We start from the raw sequence: 21,988 nt of genomic DNA on the forward strand, positions 1-21,988 counted from the left end.
CGAGGAGCAGCTGGTGAGCTTGAACTGCCAACCTTGCAGTTCAAATGGCTTTGCAGTCTGACGCATTCACCCACAGCGCCACACCAGGACTCTTTTAATTTCTACCTTGACCTAGGGGTCATTTAGAAACATTTAGAAAAATGACCTATGGGTCATTTGCAAACATCCGAGGGTTGTTGTTGTTAAGTGTCATCGACACATAGTGTTCAGACACATAATGACCCTCTTTAGGGTTTCCGAGGAGCGGCTGGTGAGTTTGAACCGCCAACCTTGAGGTTCCAACAGACCTTGAGGTCCAGTGCATTATCCCACAGTGCCACACCGAACATTTGCAGACATTTGGGGGTACGCCAGAGATATTTCTGACATTGGTTTCTAAGTTTACTTCCTGTGGTCTAAGAGCATACATTGTATGTTTTCCCATCCTTTTAAGTTGATGGAGACTTAGTTTGTTGCCCAGATATATTCTATCTTGCTAAATATTCTCTGTGGACTGGACCCAGAACTTAGACTAGATTACATTGAAAACATTGTGTGGTTGAATGTTCATGTTTCCTGTATCCTTACTGATGGTCTGTCTTCTTGCGCTATCCTTTTTTTTTTTTACTTTTTCAACTGATTGAATTATATTTCTGTGTGTTGTGGAAAGTGATTACATTTTATTACATTAGATTACATCATCGAGTCCTGGCGTGGCACTGTAGGATAAAGCACTGGACCTCTGTGGCAGCTTGAGCCACCAGGTCAGAGGCTCAAACACCCTATACAGGGTCACTATGAGTCAGATGACATTATGGATGACACTATAGAACAGAAAGTAGTCTAGTGTTTGGCCTAGTTGACTTATGAAATTAATCATCATAAGAGTTTCCGAATCTTTCTTAGGCCTAATACTAGAACAATGCTTGAACTTGAACATGATTGAAAATGGATGCGTGATTTTCCAGTTATCTCCAACACACTCTTATTTCTTGCGCTGTTCCTCTCTACACATGGCTTTGAGATAATCCTTAAATTTTTAGAATATCCTAAAGTTCAAAGCCATGGAAAACCAAACCACATGCAAAAAATTGTCAAAAGTCTTTAAATCCTTTTATTTGCTTTTATACAGATGTTTTACTTTGGTTTTACCAATTCTTGAGAAAGAAGTATTGTGGCTTCATTTCTTCTTTCAGTTCTGTCGGGTTTTGCATTGTATAGTCAGCTCTGTTATCAGTTGCATGCAAGTTTAGGATGGGTGTGTCCTGTTGGTGAACTGAGCACCCTTAGTAATGGTCCTTGTTCTGAAATGAATCTTGTCACATAAGAGAACAACCCCTAGGGTCACCTGGAGTGCAGGGCCACTGTGTTCCTGGACCTTCATCCACAAGCAGAGATTCCCAGTAAGGCCAAAAAACACCATGGTCAAGTTCACTCGAGTGAGGAGGCTGGGGATGCTCTCGGTCTCCTTTACTGAGTGATGCCATGGAAGAAGCCAGAAGCATCTAGAACCAAAGACAGGCATTGAAAGACTGTGAAGGGGAGGGGCACAAGGGCGATCTCTGGTCAGCATCTGAACTTTAATGCTTTCCTCACCTTCTTCTGTGTTCCGGACCCCACTCACAGCTCCTGGAAAAGTGGATCTTGTCGGAGAAAGAATGGGAGCGGGAGAAGGCCATGCATCTCCATCTTCGCCTAATGCAGATCTACGTCCAAAGTGTAGGCGTCTGTGTGAGTCGGGGCCTCCCCAGCCGGCCATTCAGACACCCGCTGAGGAATTTCCCTGGCAGTGAGAAGATGGGAACTTGAAACTGAATTCTGCCCCTGAGGGGAAGAGGGAAGGGATGCCCTCTCTGGGGGTCATGATGAGTAGACATAGAGTCTGGGGTGGACGAGAGAAGGGACGGTTGGACTGGACCCTGGCTGGACCCCAGTTGATTACAGCTCATAGTGATTCTATAGGACAGAGTAGAACAGCTCCACAGGGTTTCAGAAGCTGACAGTTTTACAAAAGTACATGGCCTTATAGTTCTCCCAAAGACTGGCTAGTAGGTTTGAACTGCCAATCTTTTGGTTAGCAGCTCAACACTTAACCCACTGTGGCACCAAGGGTCCATCGTGCAAGGAGAAGGGTAAACTGTTAAGAATGCAGCACATTTAAGGAAGTGAATGCTAACTTAGAACAAGAAAAGGGATCCTAGCAAAATTACCAAGTCTGACACACAAATTGCAAAGTCTAGAGAAACTGTAGAATGTTTCTGTTGATTAGCTTCCCGGTAGAGCTCTATGAAGTCTTCTTTTCAACATTTGTTGGCTCTACACTCTTTGAAGGAGCTCTGGTAGCATAGTGGTTACAAGTCGGGCTATGAACCTCAGGGTCAGCAGTTCGAAACTACCAGTTGTTCCATGGGAGAAAAATGAGGCTTTCTGCTTCCATAAAGATTTACAGCCTCGGAAACCCTATACAGGGTCACTATGAGTCAGAACCGACTCCACGGAACATAACAACAACAACAACACTCTTTGATTGCCTTGTCTTCAGGGACAGCTGGCAGGGAAGCAGGGGGATGATCCCCATCCTGGGGTTGGGGTGCAGGGGTGGTCGGCCTCACGACCTGGGACTATTGAGTGGTGAGGACAAGGTGGACCTGTGAGGGTCCTGTGGCCACTGTAACAAGTCACCACACACTGGGTGGCTTAGAACAACGGACAGTTGTTCTGTCATGATTCTGGAAGCTGTTGTCATTAGGTTGAGTCAGTTCTGATGCAGCGACCCCGTGTAAAACAGAAGGAAACCCTTCCTTCCCCGCTCCGCACCAGCTTCACTGTTGTTGCAGACACTGTGTTTTCCATCTTACCGAGACTCATCCTCTTGTTCGCTGATCCTCCACTTTATCAAGCATGCTGTCCTTCTCCGGGGACTCATCCCTCACGAAAACATGTCCAAAGTACGTGAGACCATGTCTGGACATCCTGGCTTCTATGGAGCATTCTGACTGCACTTCTTCCAAAACAGATTTGTTTGCAGTCGAGCTCTAGGTCATTTTCAGCAGCCCTTGGTGTTTCTTGTCTTGTAGACCCATCATCCCAATCTCAGTCTTCATCTTCTCTCTACAGTTCTGTCTATGCATGTTCATCTGAGCTGTTTACACCTGCAAAGTCTCTATTTCCAAATCAGGTCACATTCTGAACTGCTGCTTAGACATGGAGGTTGTTATTGTTGTTGTTAAGTGCCGTCGAGTCGGTTCTGACCCATAGAGATCCTGTACAGGGTTTCCGAGGCTGTAAATCTTTACAGGAGCAGAAAGCGTCATCTTTCTCCCGCGGAGCAGCTAGTAGTTTCGAACTGCTGACCTTGCGGTTCGCAGCCCGATTCGTAACCACTACGCTACCAGAGCTCCTTAGACATGGATGTTAGGAGGACACTATTCAACCCAGCACAGAGGGGCAGGGCCCAGTCCTGGGACACTGGGAAGTGAGGTAGGACCCACACTGATCCAGGTGACTTTGAGGCCAGGCCATGCACAGACATTACCGTTTGGACCATGTGACTCAATTCTCACAGCACTCACTGGGAGGGGAGGTGCCATGGAGCTTTGACAGGAGTGTGAAGGTCTGAGAGGTTAAGGAAGGACCCAGCCACAGAGCCCAGGGACACAGAAACGGGGATCAAGGTGGACACAGAAACTCAGCACACTCAGGGGTCCTCTGACCACTGGGGGTCGAGCTGTGGGCCTGTCATTCAGGGGAATGACAGGAAGCTTGTAGGAGGCAGATGATGGTGGCATCTTCTCCTTGCCCGATGGGTGTGTCCACGCTGCCCACCCTCTCCACTGGCCCTGACAACACCAGGTGAGCTGAGTGAATCCTGTCACCCACAGATTCCCTTGAAGCTCGGACAGTTTGGCATCCTGGTGGGACTCATCGCCCCTTGTACCTGCGACTCCCACCGAAGAACGCGAGTGGCCTCCATTGACGTCCTGTCCAGTCTGCTGGACCTTCATGGTACAGTAGGGCCTGGGGTCCAGCCTCCCCGGACTGGGTGGGAGGAGGTGGGTGTGATGTGGACACACTGTGCAAGTGGGCATGTGGACAAACCAGGGTGACCAGGGAAGAGGGTGGAGAGGGGGGAGCGCTCATCAGAAGCATCCAGGAGGAAGGCTGGCTGGTCAGCGTGACTCATGGGGGATTTAGGAGTGAGGTCAGCATCCAGAGATCAAAGACAAGGCAGGCGGGGCATCAGGGGAGAGTCTCTTGTGTAGAGGGGGCTGGGAGCTGCCCACCAGGTGGTTGGGGCCTTGTGTGAGTGGGAATGTAGAGGGAGGAAATAATGTCTAGAGACCAGAGAGTGGCCGGGCCTCCTAGAGCCAGGAGACAGAACCTCTGGGGACAGTCATCCCAAAGCCTTGTCTGTGCTGAGCTTGTCTGTTGTGGTCTTCCACCAGCCAGCCAGACCTGCTCCTTGTGGGAAGCGTCCAAGGAGAAAGAGCTAATGAAGTGTAAAGAGGACCTTGGGGGCTCCGACGAGGACAAGATTTTCTGTGCATCCTCCAGAATAGCTAAGGTGACAAGCTGCTAGGGTTGTGTGGGGCACTGACCGGTCACCTTGTGCCTGTGGCCACTTGGAAGTGGAGGGACCTTCCTTGGCCTAGCTGCGCCTCCCACCTTCTCCTGCAGAGGGCACTGCCTCCCCAGCCTGGTCCAACTCCACACCATCTGCATTCAAAACATTGGGAAGCATGTGGCCTGCACATAGTGCGTGCTTTTCGTCACCCCTGCTGTCTTCTCTCCTCCCTGTGCCACTGCCTGGTGACTGTAGTACGAGAAAGTGCCCAGAGCCACCCAAACAGAAGGCCAGACTTCCGCCTCAGGGGGCTTGTGGAGAGGCAGGCCCAGGCCCAGATGAGACAGTGTTTGGAATGAGGCTTCCTGTGGTGCTTGGGGTGGTGGGAGGCAAGGGCTGGGGCACATTGGATTCTGGGGCAATGGCAGTTTGAAGCAGAGGGGTGATGTGCCGGGTAGACCTGAGAGATAGCTTGAGTGGAAGAGAAAGGGGCTGAATGTGGGGGAGGCTTGGGCTTTGGCTACTGACCCCCAGGAGGGCCTGCTCTGGTCCTAGGTGGTATGCATGGAGTTTAACTGCGACGAGGTGGTGGCTCTCATCCAGAAGCTCTGTGAGAACATTGGGGCCATGGACCTCCAGCACGACAAGGCCTCTGTCAGCTGGATTGGCACTTTCCTTCAGATGCGGGTCAAGGAGCTGGAGGACAAGGTGGCGAGGAACAGGCCCCAGCCTGACTGAGTAGGGGTGGGGGGCCCTCCTGCCCTCACTGGGAACGTTTCTCCCAAACTCCTGGTGGTTGAGGATGAGGAAGAAGAAGTAGGGTTCTCCAATGAGAAAGAAGTCACTGGTGGGTAAAAGGAGGATGGGCTCCAGGCCCACGGCTCTCCTCAGAGTCTGCCACCTCCCACACCAAAACCCAGTAAAATTAGTTCCAGAAAGAGACCGAAGGCTGTCAAAAGGGTGCTGTTTGCTAAACAAGCATTGCTTAATGGAGCAAGAGTCCTTGGGGTGGGAGCAAAAGGCCAGTGGGCCCAGGCTGAGCCTGTGATTCCCTGCCTCACCACTAGGTGGCAGAGATCCTGGGCACCATCTTGGCCCACCTTCCCCTGTTGGACCACCTTGAGGTACGGCGCCTCCTCATTGAAGGCATCCTACTGCTGGCTCACTACCACCAGGAGACCGTCCTCACGTCGCTCCTGAGGCAGCCCCTGCCCATGGAGAGGTGGGTGCCCCCCACAGCCTCCTGTGACAGCCAAGCTCAGTGGCATTTCTAGGAGTGTGCAGACAGCACCGGGTGACCTAGTCAGAGGACGTGGAGTTGCTATGCACTGTCGCAGCAGAAATTTATTATTTTTATTAAAATATCCCTGCAGTTAGTTATAACAACAAAAGCATTTTTCATAACCCCAGCTTATACGTATATCTACAAGGTTAGAACTTGGTGCTAATTTCCTTTTGGGACCTTTTAGTTATGAGTCCTGGTGTGGTGCTGTGGGTTAATGTGCTGGACTGCAAGGTCGGCTTGAGCTGAAAGGTCGGCAGTTCAAGCTTACCAGCTGCTCCTTGGAAACTATACAGGGTCGCTATGAGTCAGAACTCACTTGATGGCACTTATCCACAACACTATGTTCAGAGCTCTCTTTAGTACCCAGTTCCAATGGAATCACACAGCTTCATCTGTATGAGCTACAAGCACATGCTGTTGTTTTTGTTCCTGACATAAATAGTATTAGGGACATACTTAGGACATATTATCAGGAGGAAGTCATCCCTAGAGAAGGACATCATGATTGGTAAAGTGGAGGGTCAGCAAAAAAGCAAAGACCCCCAACAGGATGGATTGGTACAGTGGCAGCAGCAATGGGCTTAAGCGCAGCAGTGATTGTGAGGACGGCGTAGGAACGGACAGTGTTTCGTTCTGTCCTACGTAGGATCGGTATGACTCAATGGCAGCTAAAAACAACAATATTAGTAAATCGACATCAATAACTTTTTACAGAATGAAACCATCATTAAAGAAAAGCAGGAGAAAACACATTTTGAAAAGACTTATACGTATATCTACAAGGTTAGAACTTGGTGCTAATTTCCTTTTGGGACCTACTAAAACGGTTGCAAAGAATAACGTCATTCAACGTAGAAAGATTTTTACAGAACAATCTGTTGCTGTTCTTAGGTGTTGGTTCCAGCTCATATTGAACCTGTGTAGAGTCTGAGAGGCGGCAAATCTTCACAGAAGCAGAAAGCCTCAGATTTCTCCCTCAGAGTGGCTGGAGGTGGATTTGAACTGCCAAACTTGTAGTTAGCAGTCTAGTGCTTATCTTACGGTGCCACTCGCACTTGTCATCTACAAAACAATGGAGTATTCATACAATCTAAAAAGTAGTGCATTTAAGCTATTTACAGTTATACTCACCACATATTATTCTGTGATTAAGACTGGTACCGCACATGACTGAGGATTCTGTATGGGCTCATATGGGAAAAGGGCTGAGTCGGGGCTGACCCCATGAGTTACCAAACTGGGTGACAACCACCCTAGTAACACCACTGCCCAGATGACCCCCAGGGGCACATCCCAAAAGATGGGGGTCTTAAATAGTACCTTGTCTAACCTTGGGGTGGGTCAGCTACCCCTCTCTCATATCTCCTGTGTGGCTATCAACTTCCAGTGAACCTCAACCTTGAGCCCCAACTTCTACAGCTTTGTCACATCGACCTGAAGCCCTTGTGGCCTAGTGGTTAAGTGCTCAGCTGCTAACCAAAAGGTCAGCAGTTCAAATACACCAGCTGCCCCGGGAGGAAAGATGTAGTAGCCTTAGAAATCCTATGGGGCAATTCTACTCTGTTCTATAGGGTCCCTAAGAGTTGGAACAGACTTGAAGGTAGTGTGTTGTGTTTGTTTGTTTTTTATTCTCCCGTTGTCTTGGTTGTCCCTGCTGGGCAGTGCCCACAGAGTTCCCTACTGCTCCCTGTGGAGAACAGAGCTCTTGGGTTCCCTCTGATGCTGAGTTTGGGGTCCTCCTGTAGAAACCAGACCAACCAGCTGCTTGAGTCTCTTCTGACTCAAGGTGTCCTCATAAATCTTAAAGCAAAACTGCTCCACAGGGTTTTCAGAAGGAGATCATCAGGCCTTTCTTCCAAGGTGCCTCTCTCTGTGTGGTTGTTAAGCGCCATTAAGTCATTTCCAACTCATAGCGACCCTGTACAGGGTTCCTGAGGAGTAGCTGGTGATTTTGAACCTCCAGCCTTGTGGTTCAAAACGACTTTGTGGTCCAGTGCTTGTCGTGTGGTGCCACACCTCTGGGTAGAGTCAAACTGCCAACCTTTGGTTAGCAGCTTGGGTACCAGGGAAAACCTGCTGCTATGGAATCCATGATGACCGCATCCCGTGTGTTACAGAGTCTAGCTGCTCCGTACAGTTTTCTTGGCTGTAGACCTAACACAAGCAGATCACCACCAGGCCTTCTTCCACGGAGCTGCTGTGTGGAGTCAAACCACCAACCTTTAAGGAAGGCCGTTTCTGATTACAGTGTTAACTTGATTTCTGTGAGGTTCGGCTTCCTCTTCTGTAGAATTTGTTCAAAGATTTGCTGTGAGCCTTGAATGGCACAACCATTACTTAGCCCCAGGCCTTACTTGGTGGAGGCTGTTAGTGGGCATGCTCATAAAGACATCAGGAAGAAATCCTGGTGGAGACTCCCCAGGTCACCTGTGGTACCAGAAACCGGGAGCACATCAGACCAGAGCTGAAGTCTCTAGATCTGGATGAATTCAGGGCCCTGGGATCTACCCTTAGGCAGGTCACTTCACTTCCCTGAGACTCCGTGATCCAAGAAGTAGAAAGGGCCTCTTACCTGCCAGGGCACAAGACCTGAAACCCTCCCTCCCTTACCTGTCTTGTTAGCCACCTGACCGAGGTGTGGTTGGCGGTGGCGGAGAACGTACCCTTTGCACGGACCATGCTCAATGGCCTGATGGGCCGGCTCCAGTCCAGGTTAAACTCCCGGGCAAACGCCACCTCCAAGGCTGACATCTGGCGGCTGGCTGCAGTGGACCCCCTGATGGTGAGTGGTAGGGATGGGCCGGCAGGGGGCGCTGCAGAGTCGCCAGGCTGGAACCCGGTGGTCTGCTGTCTGCTCTCCTCAGACCCTATGCACCATCCACCTGCTGGTGGACAAGGTTGACCAGGCGGACACGCTCCCGGACCTCCTCCCGGACCTGGTCTACACTCTGCTTCTGCAGCTGAGCAGCAGCCACAGCCCCAAATCTGCGTCCCCCGCCCTGAAGACGTGGAGGCTGGTGCACGCCGGGACCCTGCCCGAGGAGCTCAGCATGCACAGGTGCTCCTGAGGGCGGGCGGTGGGAGGGGCCTCCAGGGTGCCAGTTAGCTGGCCTCTTAGAAACCAGAGAGGCCACGTGCCATCTCCTCCCATTGTCCTCTCCTGGTGGGAAGGAGATGATTCTGGAAGGATGCCACCCATGTTTACAGCATGCCGTGGTGTTCCCAGGATCGCCCCCTTTATTCCCTGAGCTCGCCCCAGAAGACACTGTGAGCCCATTTCACAGACCGGAGAACTGAGGCTCACACCCTGGCATTAGCAGCATTAGCAGCAGCGAGTGGCCCCCACTCTCCTGCCCGTGCCCGCTGTTCACCCCCTGAGGCACCTAACGCCCACCTTCCCTAGGATCACCATCAAATCCATGCAACTCTTGTTCAAGAGAACCCACCGCGAGTGCTTGGTGCAGGGCCTGGAGGAGCAGGGCGTGTGGGGTCGCCTGGAGAACAGTGCCACCTTCCTGGAAGGCGTGGGCCTGCTCGCCAGGTGGGTATCTCCCCCCAGCTGCCACCCCTGCCTTAAAGGGCCAAGTCCAGGTCATGGCAGAACGCTGGTAGTATCCCGCTTGATGCCACGATCCGCGCAACGGCTCCACGTTCCCGACTCGGGAGGGTTGCGTCTTGTGAGGCAGTTCCCGCACCAGTGCCCTTGAGTTGACTCCGACTCACGGCGCGCCCTTGTGTGTCAGAGCACATAGGTGCTCCGTGGCTTCTTCATTGGCTGGTCTTTGAAAGTAGACCGAAAGGCCTTTCTGTTGTATGGAACCCTGATGGGGCAGTGGGCGGCTCGAACCCGCTGGGAGAAAGACGAGGCTGTGTGCTCCCATAAAGGTTGGAAGTCTTGGAAACTCTTTGTCTTCTAGAGTGGATATGAGTCAGAAGCTACTCAGGGGCCGTGGGTTTTTCCTTTTGAGGTGCCTCCACGAGGAATGAATGGCTGACCTTTGGGTTAGCAGTTGGGCATTTAAACGCTTGCAGTCCACAGGGACTTATTCCACTCCTCCCTTCTTGTTTATGAGGAGGAAGCAGAAAGAATTTCAGCAGCACCCGGGACTCTCTGAACAGAGGAGGAGTCCTGGTGGCACAGCAGGTTAAGCCTTGTGCTGCTAACTGAAAGGTTGGTAGTTCGAACTCACCAAGGACTCCCTCCAGGAGGAGGGAGGAAAGGAATGAGGCAATCTGACTCCATAAAGATTTAAAGCCGTGGAAACCGGATGGAATTCTACTCAGTCCTAATATGAGCTGGAATCAACTTGACTGCAGAGGAAATCACTTGTAGCGTCCCTGTGTGGTGCAAAGAATTAACTAAAGGTTGGCAGTTTGAAGGCACCCAGAAGCACCTTGGAAGAAAGACCTGGCAATGTACTTCCAAAAACGCTGCTGAAAATCCTATGGATCAGGAACAAGAGGAGAAGAGAGAAGGTGTAGTTAATTGCTTCAGTGAACAACTCTCTCCTTAGCCATGAGACCAAAAGAACTGGATGGTGCCTGGCTACTATTACCGAACATTTTGATCAAAGACTTCATAGAAGAATCATGATCAAAAGGGGGAAATGTAGAACATAATTTCACATTTTCATGGACTCCAGACTTTGGAGTTATGGATGCTGATTGCACCCCTGAGACTATTGTTCTGAGAGAATCTTTAAACCTTAAGGCAAAGCTTTCCCCTGAAGTCTTCTTAAAGTCAAACAATAGTCTAACTTAACTAGTATAAAACATTTACCTTGAGCAGTGTGTTCCTGTAAGAACTATCTGCACAGGATCATGGCCGCTGGAGCTGTTCCACAGGAAACTTAGGGCCAAGGAAGTGATATTCACGGGGGCGGGCTCAGAAAAGGAGGGCTGGGAATGGTCGTACAGCTCGAAGAATGTCTTCAGAGTTGCTGAAGGTCCATGTAGAAACTGTTGAGCTGTGCTTTGCTGTGCACATTCTCAACAAACACAATTCAAAGGAAGCTTGATGGAGCACACTTCCTCTCTGACACACACGGAGTCGCCGTGAGTTGGAGTCGACTCAGTGACAGGTGGTTTGGTTCTCCTGTTTGGTTTTTTGGTGGCTCATAAGTGGCCCTCATCTAAGTCCCCTTCTATGAACCCAACACCGAAACCAGACCCACTACTGTTGAACCATCGAGCCAATCCCGACTCAGTAAGACCCAGTAAAACTACCCCAGGTGGTTTCTGAGGCAGTAAATCTTTACTGAAGGAACAGCTGGTGGCTTCAAACCACTGACCTGTTGGTAGCAGCCAAGTGCTTAACACGTGGTGCCACCAGGGCCCCTTTCTGATATAAAAGGGGGATGGGAAGTCCATACTTCAGCAACAACCTGACCAAACCCCACGTCACCCGGAGCCTACGAGTCTCGAGCTGGGCTGCCCGTCTCTCCCCAGGTTGTGGTTGCAGCACATGGGAGACCACAGGCGGCAGCTGGCCGAGTTGGTGCTCAGGGGCATGGACGCTGAGGTCCTGAGCTGCCGCATCAGCAGCACGGCAGTGTGTGTGGAAGTGAGGCACTCTCTGGGGCCCCTTGGGAGGGCTCGGGTCAGGGCCGGGGGTCCCCATTTCTGAGGGACATGGAATTAGGGGGCAGGCAGGCTTCCCTTCTTTCTTTCTTCCCTCGCTCCCTCCTCGGGAGCAGTCCAGGGCAGGCAACTGGGGGAGACACATGCTGGACACTAACGGACATGTGATGTGTTAAGTGCCGGCCACACCTCAGGATCCTAGAGGTGGCCCCTCGGTCCCTCACTGGGACTGGGGTCCAGGGAAGGCCCTGTGCAAGAAGGGTGCCGCATGACAAACAGAGTATACCAGGAGGGGTTACAGACACTTGAGCCCAGCTTCCTTTTATACAGTTGGCACGCTTATGAGATCCCAAGGGAATTGGCTAGAAAATTCTAGAAGTTTTATTAACAGGCTGGTGCCCAATACACCGAACCAAAAAACCAGACCCACTGCCATTGAATGCATTCCGAGTCATTGCCACCCCATATAGGGTTCCCATCTTATGGAAGTTCACAGTCTTATCTTCCTCCCAAGGATCCGCTGGTGGATTTGAACCTCAGACCTTGTGGTTAGCACCGCAATGCCTAACCCACAGCACAACTGGGACTCCTTGCCCAATATACAAGAGGCACTAAACGACAGCCTTTTGCAGGGGTTGGCTAATTTTTCTGTAAAGATGTGGCAAGCAATATTTTCAATTTTGTGGGCTATGTGGTCTTTGTTGTGATGACCAAATTCAACTATGGTAGCTCAAAATCAGTAATAGACAACACAAAAACCAATGGGCATGGCTGTGTTCCAATAAAACTTCATTGGTAGCAACTGGAACTTAAATGTCATATAAATTTCATATATCATGAACCTTCAGTTTTTTTCCAGTTACTTAAAAATGCAAAACAACAAAAATCCAATTTTAAAAAGGACAAAGGACTTACATAGGAATTTCTTCAAAAAAGATTTACAAATGGCCAATTGTTAAGTGCCGTTGGGTCGGTTCCGACTCCTAGACCCTGTATAGGGCTTCCAAAGCTGTACATCTTTGTGGGAGCAGAAAGTTTCATCTTTCTCCTGTGGAGTGGCTGGTGGGTTCAAACCGCTGACTTTGTGGTTTGCAGTCCAGTGCTTATCCTACAGAGCCACCACACTGCTCCAAATGGCCAATGAACAGATGTGTACCATCATTAGCCATTTGCTGTTTTGTTTGGAGCCTCAAGTCTCTTCCAACACATAGTGGTCCTGCGCCATCTGCACAATTGTTAGTTATGCTTGAGGTCACGCTTGCAGTTGCTGTGTTAAAGAATTCATCTTGTTAGGGGTCTTCCTCTTTTGTGCGGCCCCTCTACTTTACCAAGCAGAATGTCCTTCTCCAGGGACTGGTCCAATGTATCTTGATGAAGTCCCAGCATCCTCACTTCTAAGAAGAATTCTTTTTCCTTATTTAAAAACTTTTTATTGTGAATTGAGTGGCGGTTTACAAACAAGATCATCAGTTTTACATTCAGCAAACCACACTCTTTGTTTCATCTCAACGCTGACAGTCCTCTTCACGCAACAATTGCCCTACTTTTTTATTTTGATTCCATCCTCCTTCCCATCTTTTGTCAATTTTGTCATTAGGTAAATGTTGCTTTTTTGATCTTGAATGATTTGATCATTCCATGGTGAACACACCTTACTTGTATTGTTGTCCCCATCTATGTATCTATTTCCTGCTTACCTGAAATTTGGACCATTTAACTGAGTTCCATTCCAGACCTGAAAGGTGGTCAAGAGCCATAGATTTAGGTTCCTCCTGTTTCTTTCAGGCCAGTAGAGTCTGTTTTTAAAAATTTTTGAGTTTTGTTGCACATTTTCTCCCACTCCATCTGGGACCTTCCAATGTGGTGTTGGAGGAGAATACTGAAAGTGCCATGGATTGCCAAAAGAACCAATAGATCTGTTTTGGAAGAAGTGTAGCCAGAGTGCTCCTTAGAGGGCAAGATGGCTAAGCTTCGTCTCTCATACTTTGGACACATTGTCCGGAGGAAACAGTCGCTGGAGAAGGATGTCATGCTGGGTAAGGTGGAGGGTCAGAGAAAAAGAGGAAGACCCCTAACGAGATGGATTGGCCAGGTGACATCATTGATGGACTCAAGTGTGGCAGCGGTAGTGAGGTTGGCCCAGGATCGGACATTGTTTCGTTCTGCTGTGCATGGGGTGGCTATGAGTCGGTTCCGACTCGATGGCACCTGACAACAACAACAACAACAACAATCTGGGACCTTCTAATGTGGATTCCTTTCTGAGCGGTTGGTAGCTGGGCACTTTCTAGTGCTGACCTGATGGTGACTGATATTCACCTGCTCCATTGATCTATTGGACCAGCCTATTCCACACATCTTTGTTCAGTTTTCATCACCTTTTTTCTTCTGAACACGGAGAGACCAACAGTTGCACTGTAGACGGCCGCTCATGAGCTTCTAAGATTCCAGATGCTACTCACCCAAGTAGGATGTAGAACATAGTTTTTGTAGACTCTGCTATGCCAGTTGACCATGGTGTTCCCTGAAACTAGGGTCCTGAGCCCCCAGGCCCATTATCTTAAGAGGTCTGGTAATATCTTAATATCTTAAGAAGTTTTCCTATTTTCCCCCCGGTATGCTTCACCACACTCACAAGTGTATTTGCAGCAAAGGTAAATACCCAGGTACAAATATCCTCTCAAAATCTTGTATACTTGTGGGTATATTCCCACTCTCTAAAGTGTTCTAGCTGTACTTCTTCCAAGATTGATTTCTTTGTTCTTCTGGCAGTCCATGGTACGTTCAATGTTTTCTTCACCATTACTAAAATTCAAAGGCATCAATTCTTCTTTATTAATTATCCAGCATTCGAATTAGTCACTACCCCCTAACTTACTGTCACTGAGTTGCTTCCGACTCACAGTGAACCTTTTTAGGGTTTCCGAGGCTGTGACTCTTTAAGGGAGCAGATAGCCTCATCTTTCTCCCTTGGAGCAGCTGGTGGGTTTGAACTGCTAACTTTGTGGTTAGCAGTTCTGCTACAGCTGAATGCAAATCAATGAGGTGCTGTCTCATATCCACTGGTGGTGGTGATGTACCGTGGAGTCGGTTTGGACTCATGGCGACCCTGTATAGGGTTTCTGAGGCTGAAAATCTTTACTGGAGCAGAAAGCCTCATCTTTCTCCCTCGGATACTGCTGGTAGTTTCGCTGACTGAGATGAGCAGCCTGACTCATAACCACTACGCTACCAGAGTTCCTTTCGTGTCCCCTAGCATGGCTATTATTAACAAACAAACAAACAGAAACAGAAAAAACAGCAATTGTTGAAGTCCTCAACCGTTCCTAGTGTGAAAATAACACAGTGCAGTCACCTTGGAAAACAGTATGGGGCTGCTGAAAAAGGTTTAACATAGAGCTGTCGTTGTTAAGTGCTATCGAGTCGGTTTCCTAGGAGCAGCTGGTGGGTTTGAACTGCTGATGACTTTGCAGTGCACACCAACCTTGTGGTCCAGTGCTTATCCACGACTCCATATGATTCAGTAATTCCACTACTAGGTATATCCCAAATATACCCAAAAGAACCGAAAGCAGGCGCTCAGACAGATCCTTGAACTGGAACGTCCTAAGTAGTGTTATTCCCAAGAGTCAAAAGGTGGGAATGAATGATCCACGACCATCAAAAGAACTCGTGAATAAACGATAAGTGATATATACATAAGATGGGATATTCTCAGTCATAAAGAGAGTGTTACAACATGAGCAAACCTTGGAAACATTATGCTGAGTGACATGTCAGACACAAAAGAACAAATGACACATAATCACATGAAATAGCTAGAATATGGAATACCTTATTAAACCGCTGGAACGAAAATGTGCTGGACCAGAAGGTCAGTGGTTCAAACCCACTCAGAAACCCTATACAGGGTCATTATGGGTCAGAACCGACTCAAGGACACTTAAGAACAACAACAACAAAAATATTTAGATTATGAAATTTCTTATTACACAACCTTAACGAAAACCAGGAGCCAGTGGTAGCATTTTCGTAGACTGAAGTTTGGGGAGTAGATGTCCAGGCCTTTCTTCCTCATTCCTCTTAGTCTGGAAGTTCTGCTGGAACTCATTCAGCATCATAGAGATATGCAGTTCTCCACTGAGAGACTGCTGGTGTGTCTGCATCTGAGGTGCACTAGCCGGGAATTGAACCTAGGTCTCCTGCATAGAAGGCAAGAAGTCTTACCACTGATCTACCACTGTCCCCTACTTTTCTTTGTTGTTGTTGTTAGGGACCATTGAACAACAGAACAAACACTGGCCTGTCCTGCACTAGCCTCACAGTTGTCTGAGCCCATTGGGTCAGCCCATCTTGTTGGGAGCAGTTCTACCCTGACAGCCAGTTCTATTCCGTAACACACAGGGCCGCCAGCAGTCAGAATTGGCCCTGTGGCAGCAGATTCGGGGTTATTGGTTTTTTTTTTTTTTACACATGAGGAAGCCGAGGCCCAGAGAGGTTAAGAACCTTATCAGAGTCCCCCCGCTGTGGGTGCAAAGCCAAGTGGGTTCTGTTACTGGGACTTTCGCCATGCATGGGCCCTACCTTTCAGGGAGAAGCGGGCTGGCTCTTCCTGGTGAAAATTGTGAGACACTCCCCTTCCTAGTTCATGAGCCTCCCGGTTCTGCACCAGGAGAAGCTGCTGAAGACTGCGGTTTCTGTGCTGGAGAGAGGCGTGGACCAGGAGGACGAAGCTCTGCGGGTACTCTCCCTGCGTGCCCTCGGCAACATGGTCCTCGGTGCCCCCAAGAAGGTACCGCACTGCCCTGGCACCTGCCACAGTGTCAGGCCCAAGGTGCAGCCCCCTGAATAGTGGGGGACCATGACCACAGAGCCAGGCCCAAGGTACAGCCCCCTGAATAGTGCGGTACCACGCCCACAGAGCCAGGCCCAGGGTGCAGTCCCCTTAATGGGGGGGGATCATGCCCCCAGAACTAGGCCTGGGGTAGGGACCACACCCTTGGATCCAGGTCTGGACTGTAGCCTCCCCACAAGCTGGGAAGGGGACCACAGGTGGAGGAGGGGTATGTGAGGGGGTACACAGCCGTCTAAGCTGGGTAGGGGGGTGTGCCAGCTGAGAAAGACCGGGGTTGTAGCTCATGAGCTGGGCAGTGAGATTGTGTCCACTGAAGTCCAGCGTGGGAGCTTCTGGTCATTCAGGGAGCTGGCTGGCAGAGGCTGAGGGCCCTGTCCCTCCAGGTGAAGCAATACCGGAAGCTGTTGCTGGAGAAGTTTCTGTGTTCCCTGCAAGACCCTGTCAACACCAGCGTGGCCTTGGAGGGCATGGCGGCCCTGACCAAGGTCCTGACGGAGCTCCGGGAAGGGGACATAGGGCCAGCTTTCAAAGCCATCTCCGAGCAGTGCCGAGTCTACTTCAACAATGTGAGTCCAGAAGGACCCTACTCCCACCAATGCCTGCTCATAAGCACTAGAAAAGGTGTTGTCTGGGACTCAAAGAGGCCCCCAAACCCACCCACTGCCAGCGAGTCAATTCTGACACTGTAAATCTGTGCGGGAGTAGGCAGCCTCGGTTTTCTCCTGAGGAGCAGCTGGTGGGTCTGAACTGCTGACCTTTTGTTAGCAGCTCAATGCCCAACCCACAGTGCTACCAGGGGTCCTTGGAGAAGCCCCAAGGCCTGCTTTAAAACCCACTTGTCATGTGTCAGAGCAGAACTATGCTCCTTGGGGTTTCTAATGGCTGATTTGGGGGACAGAGATTACCAGGCCTTCCTCCTGCGACACCGCTGGGTGGATTCCAGTTAACAGCCCAGCACGTGAACTGTCTGCACCCCAGGGACTCCTGGTCCTACCTGGTAGTGATAGATCTAGTGGCTGATAAGGGGTCCTTGTGAAACACAAGAGAATCAATAGCCTGGGATCATCCACTCATGGGGTCCCTCTGCCCCCCCACTGTTGGGGGATGAGCTTCCCTTCTTGACCCTTGAACCCACAAATACAAATTGTGACTGTCTGTGGAGACTCAGATGAAGCACAAGTCCACCTCTTGGGAGGTCACTGACCCTGAGTAATGTCTGTTCAGTCCTCATGGATTGATCAAGAATGGCCTCACAGGGCAAAAGCCAACCCCCCCCCCCCCCACACACACACATGGACTCTGTGTAGGGTTTCTGAGACTCGTCAATCCTTAGGGGAGCAGACAGCCTCATCTTCCTCCTGAGGACCGCCACGAGGTGGAAGGGTCTAACGTGGCACATGGGGACTTTGCTGGGCTTTAATGGGGCAGGAGCTTTGCTAGGCTTCTTGCTCCTGGGCTCTCAGACACTGCCTGGGCACTTGGCCACAGGAGAACGAGCTGCTGCGGTTGACAGCCTTCGAACTTTTCGGGAAGCTGGCCAAGGTGGTCAGGATATCCAAGAAGCATGTCTTCAAGGTAGAGGTGAAGAAAGCCTGGGTCTCCCTCATGCTGCACTGCCAGGACCCCTGCTGTTACACAGCCAGAGTAAGACACAGTCGCCCCCTTCTCCGCCCACCCCCCCACCCCCATGGCTTACTCCAGGACCCTGGTTCAGTTGACTGTGGGTTTCCCTGTGAGCCCAGATGTCACTGTCCGTGGACCCTCACCCCCAGACCACCCACAGGTCAGCTTTCTAGAGTTTTGCTTCCCGGGAGTTCCCGGGGGGTGCAAACAGTGAACACGCTCAGCAGTTAAACTAAAAGTTCAAGGTTTGAGTCCACCCAGAGGCACCTCGGAAGAAAGACTTCACGATCTGTTTCTGCAAAGGTAACCACTGAAAACCTGCAGTACAGAGTTCTACTCTGCCTCACGCAGATCACCATGAATCCAAATTGGTTCCATGGCAGCTGGCTTTTCTGGTTCAGCTATAGACACAACATGGTTTGCCTGTCCCCACACTCAGCATGTCTCCTTCTCCACAAGCACTGGTTCATTCCTGACAGGCTTTAAACCCGTCTCTGGGGTGGCGCTGTAGGATAAGCACTGGATTTCGAACAGCAAGGTTGGCGGATCAAACCCACCAGCTACTCCTTGGAAAGCCTATACTGGATCGCTATTAGTTGGAACAGATTTGATGGCACATAACAACAAATGCCTCCCCCTGGGTGGGCAAGCTTGGTGTGGGGCTGATTCAGCACAAGAGCCCCGTAGGGAAGAGATACCAAGTCCCTGGCGCTCAGCAGCCAGCCCTGTTGGTGCAGTGGGTTAGGTGTTGAGCTGCTAATTGACAGGCTGCTGGTTCAAACCCACTGAGGGAGATTTACAGTCTCGGAAACCCTAGGAAGCAGTCCCACTCTGTCCTATATAGGGTGGCTCTGAGTTGGAATGGATTGGAATGCAGCGGGTATGCCAGGACCCAGAGTCCTGGTTACATAGTTGTTAAAGCATTGAGCTGCAAACTGAAAGGTCGGCGGTTCAAACCCACTACCCTCTCTGGGAGAGAAAGATGAAGCAGTCTGCTTCTGTAAGGACGACAGTCTCAGAAACCCCATGGAGCAGTTGTGGTCTGTCGTGCAGGGTCGCTGTGAATCCTAATCAACTCCGAGGCAGTGAGTTTGGTTTATATGGTGTTCAGGGAGGTGGGGTGGTGCTTGTCACCATGCCCCCTGCTCCCGGAATGTTGGTACCCCTGTCCACGTGTCCCTGAGGCACCTCCTTGTAAGGAGTACTGAGGTGGGGTCCGGCCTTGCTGGGGTCACTGTGACCTGGGCTGAAAGTATCCACCCTGAGAGGCTTCTCTTCTTCGGTCCCAGGCCTTGATCGTTGGCTTGTAGTTCCGAGTTCAGTATCACTTCATCAACAAGGGACACACAGTGATAGGCTGAGGCTCAAATGTCCCATGCCCTTTTCCGGCCTCCAAGTTCCCACAAGAAGCCCCTTGGCCTGACCCACCCGGAAGTCAGAGGCCAGGCCACTGTGGGCAGTGGCCAGAGGAAAAGTTGGTGGATCTGGACAAGATTAGAAGCTTCCTCCAGTCCTGCCCAACCCTGGTCCAAGCTCCTTCTCCCTCCCCTTGAGCAGTGGGTCCCAGCAGGGCTACTGAGAGCATGAGATCCTGGCAAAGGGGGCCACTGGGGCTTGGAGGGGGCTGAGTCGCTGAGTCTGCTCCCAAAACCACTTGCTATGGCTTCAGAAGGCTTCTAATGGCTGAGTTTCTGGAAGTAGTTTTCCAGGTCTTTCTTCCTAGGTTCCTCTCGGGTGTAATAGACGAGCACGTAACCATTTGCACCACCCAGGAAAAGGACTTTTTATAAATGTACATATAAGCATTGCTCAGACCAGTCATGGCTTTGGTCTAGGTGGTCCCTCATCCCTGCACAAGTCCCCCTGGGCCCGCCTGAGGCCTGTTGTGCTGTCCTGTGTCCTTCCAGGCCTGCATGGAGACCATGTTCCTGTGCCTTCACTTCTGGGGCTGGAAGGGTCTGGAGAGACCCCCTGGGCAGAGTGCCACCAACATGAATGATATGACTGCGTTCCAGACCACCATGTGCTCCATCCTGGTGAGAAAGTTACACACATGGGGCTGAGCCGAGGCTAGAGGCGGCCACAGCCTTTAACCCTGTGGCCCTGTGTTTACCTTCTAAACGTGAAATATCGAGACAGTACTTGGCGACAAAATCAGACCGGAAGAACATACCGATTTTCAGTTTTCTAGCAGGCACAGAAAGTGAAAAGAAGTCAAATTAATTTTAATAATAATGTATTTTGCTGTTATGTACCGTGGAGTCATTGTTATATTCCAACTCGTAGCGACCCTGCACAGGGTTTCTGAGGCTATAAATCTTTACCGGAGCAGAAAGCCTCATCTTTCTCCTGCAGAACAGCTGGTAGTTTTGAACTGCTGACCGTGAGATTCGCAGCCCGATTCATAACCACTATGCTACCAGAGCTTCCTTAATAATGTGTTTTATGTAACCAAAATTAAGGTTCTTGGATGGTACAAACGGTTAAGCACTCAACAACAATCCAAAATGGTAGTTCGAAACCGCCTCGAAAGACAGGTCGGTCTTTGAAAGCCTTGAAAACTCTCAAGAGCGCAGTTCCACTCTCCATACATGAGGTTGGCATGAAATGGCCCCTAACAACAACAACACAGTACATCTCAAACACTATTTCAACATGTAGTAACTATGTTGTTGTTGGTGGTGGCACCAACAGAACGAAGCATTGCCAGTCCTGTGCTTTCTTCACAATCATCCTTCTAGTCTTGAGCCCATTGTTGCTGCCACTGTGCCAATCCATCTCGTTGGGGGGTCTTCCTCTTTCTCGCTCACTCTCTATTTTACGAAGCATGATGTCCTTCTCCAGGATCTGGTCCTTCTTGATAACACATCCAAAGTCCAAACCAGAGATTCAGACTCACTGTTCTCACTTCTCAGGATCCTGTTAGCGGATTGTGTTTCTTCCAAGAGAGATTTGTTTATTTTCTGGCAGTCTGTGATAAATTCAGGAGCACAGTAGTTCTGTAGAACAAGTACTGGACTGCTAACCACAAGGTAAACAGTTCGAATCCACCAACAGCTCCATGGGAGAAAGTTGAGGCTTTCTGCCCTGGCAAAGATTTACAGCCTTGGGATTTTCAGCAAGATGGTCGGTTAGGAAGACACACTACACGAACCCTCCATAACAAAGATACGAGAGACCAAATGAAAAAGACACAGATGAAAATGCTGGAACCCTGAACTTCAGAGGAAAAGTTTGAGAAGTGGATTGAGGGCTTACTGGGAGGAGAAGCTGAGCAGGTATGGCAAGGCAGGGAACTGACTGAGGAACGGTCAGCCAGACGTGGTAGAACCATCTTGAACTTTTGTGAGCAGCTTTGGGGATAGCAGGTGGCCTGGCAGAGCAGATTCACACAGGCAGCGGAAAAGATGGAATTCCTTCTTTTTCCCCATACTCCCTTAGTGACTTGGTGAGGGTGGCCAGCTCCCACCCTCATCCATCCCCAGTGCAGACCCTGATCTCTAGGAGTTTGGAGGCATGTGGTGTGAACCACGCCAGTATGAGGCAGGGACCAGCTGTACTGCTTTGTTGCCTCGGTTCAGAAGGGCTCAGTTCCAGACCTACAGAACCTGCAAATGCACCAGACCAGCATTAGTCCAGCAGAAACCCCATAACCTAACACCCTCCCTGTGCCCTGTGGTCCTAATAGACGCTTAAAACCAACTCCATCAAGGAATGAGTGCCTTGAATGTAGATACCACCTAGGCCAAGAGGAACTCCATCTCGGGCCAGCAACCCCGCGGTCACATCCCTCCCACACTCCCACACCCAACTCAGGAGCTTCTTGGCTGACAGGAACCCTGTTCCCCGCCCCCCACCCCCCACGCCCACACACACAAGAGTTTTCTCCTTTCTGGGTCCAACAACTGTACTGATTATTTTGATATTTGTCTTTTCCTTTCCTTGTTTTATTGTTTTTGCTGATTCTTTCATCTCCTCCTTCTTTTTCTATTCCTGTGAATCTCTGCTTTTGCATTCCTTCATTTCTTCTCTTTCTCATTTTCCCTCTTTGTTTATTTTTCTTTTTAAATCTTTCTATGATGCTCTGGTAGCATAGTGGTTA

The 21,988-nt window shown here is 50.0% G+C and overlaps 1 protein-coding gene across 1 annotated transcript in view; it reads left to right on the plus strand.

Moving 5' to 3' along the window:
* The window catches only part of MROH2A (maestro heat-like repeat family member 2A), a 78,443-nt gene that overhangs the window by 48,282 nt on the left and 8,173 nt on the right, over window positions 1-21,988 (plus strand). The window contains exons 27-39 of the mRNA XM_006866812.1: window positions 1,606-1,710; window positions 3,861-3,984; window positions 4,425-4,543; window positions 5,099-5,251; window positions 5,611-5,765; window positions 8,451-8,610; window positions 8,693-8,886; window positions 9,232-9,369; window positions 11,277-11,391; window positions 16,054-16,200; window positions 16,647-16,829; window positions 17,752-17,907; window positions 19,794-19,922. Coding sequence (XP_006866874.1) covers window positions 1,606-1,710; window positions 3,861-3,984; window positions 4,425-4,543; window positions 5,099-5,251; window positions 5,611-5,765; window positions 8,451-8,610; window positions 8,693-8,886; window positions 9,232-9,369; window positions 11,277-11,391; window positions 16,054-16,200; window positions 16,647-16,829; window positions 17,752-17,907; window positions 19,794-19,922 — 1,878 coding nt within the window. The remainder of the gene's footprint in view (window positions 1-1,605; window positions 1,711-3,860; window positions 3,985-4,424; window positions 4,544-5,098; window positions 5,252-5,610; window positions 5,766-8,450; window positions 8,611-8,692; window positions 8,887-9,231; window positions 9,370-11,276; window positions 11,392-16,053; window positions 16,201-16,646; window positions 16,830-17,751; window positions 17,908-19,793; window positions 19,923-21,988) is intronic.

This window comes from Chrysochloris asiatica, unplaced genomic scaffold (genome assembly GCF_000296735.1).
Source record: "Chrysochloris asiatica unplaced genomic scaffold, ChrAsi1.0 scaffold00096, whole genome shotgun sequence".
Lineage (NCBI taxonomy): Eukaryota > Metazoa > Chordata > Mammalia > Afrosoricida > Chrysochloridae > Chrysochloris > Chrysochloris asiatica.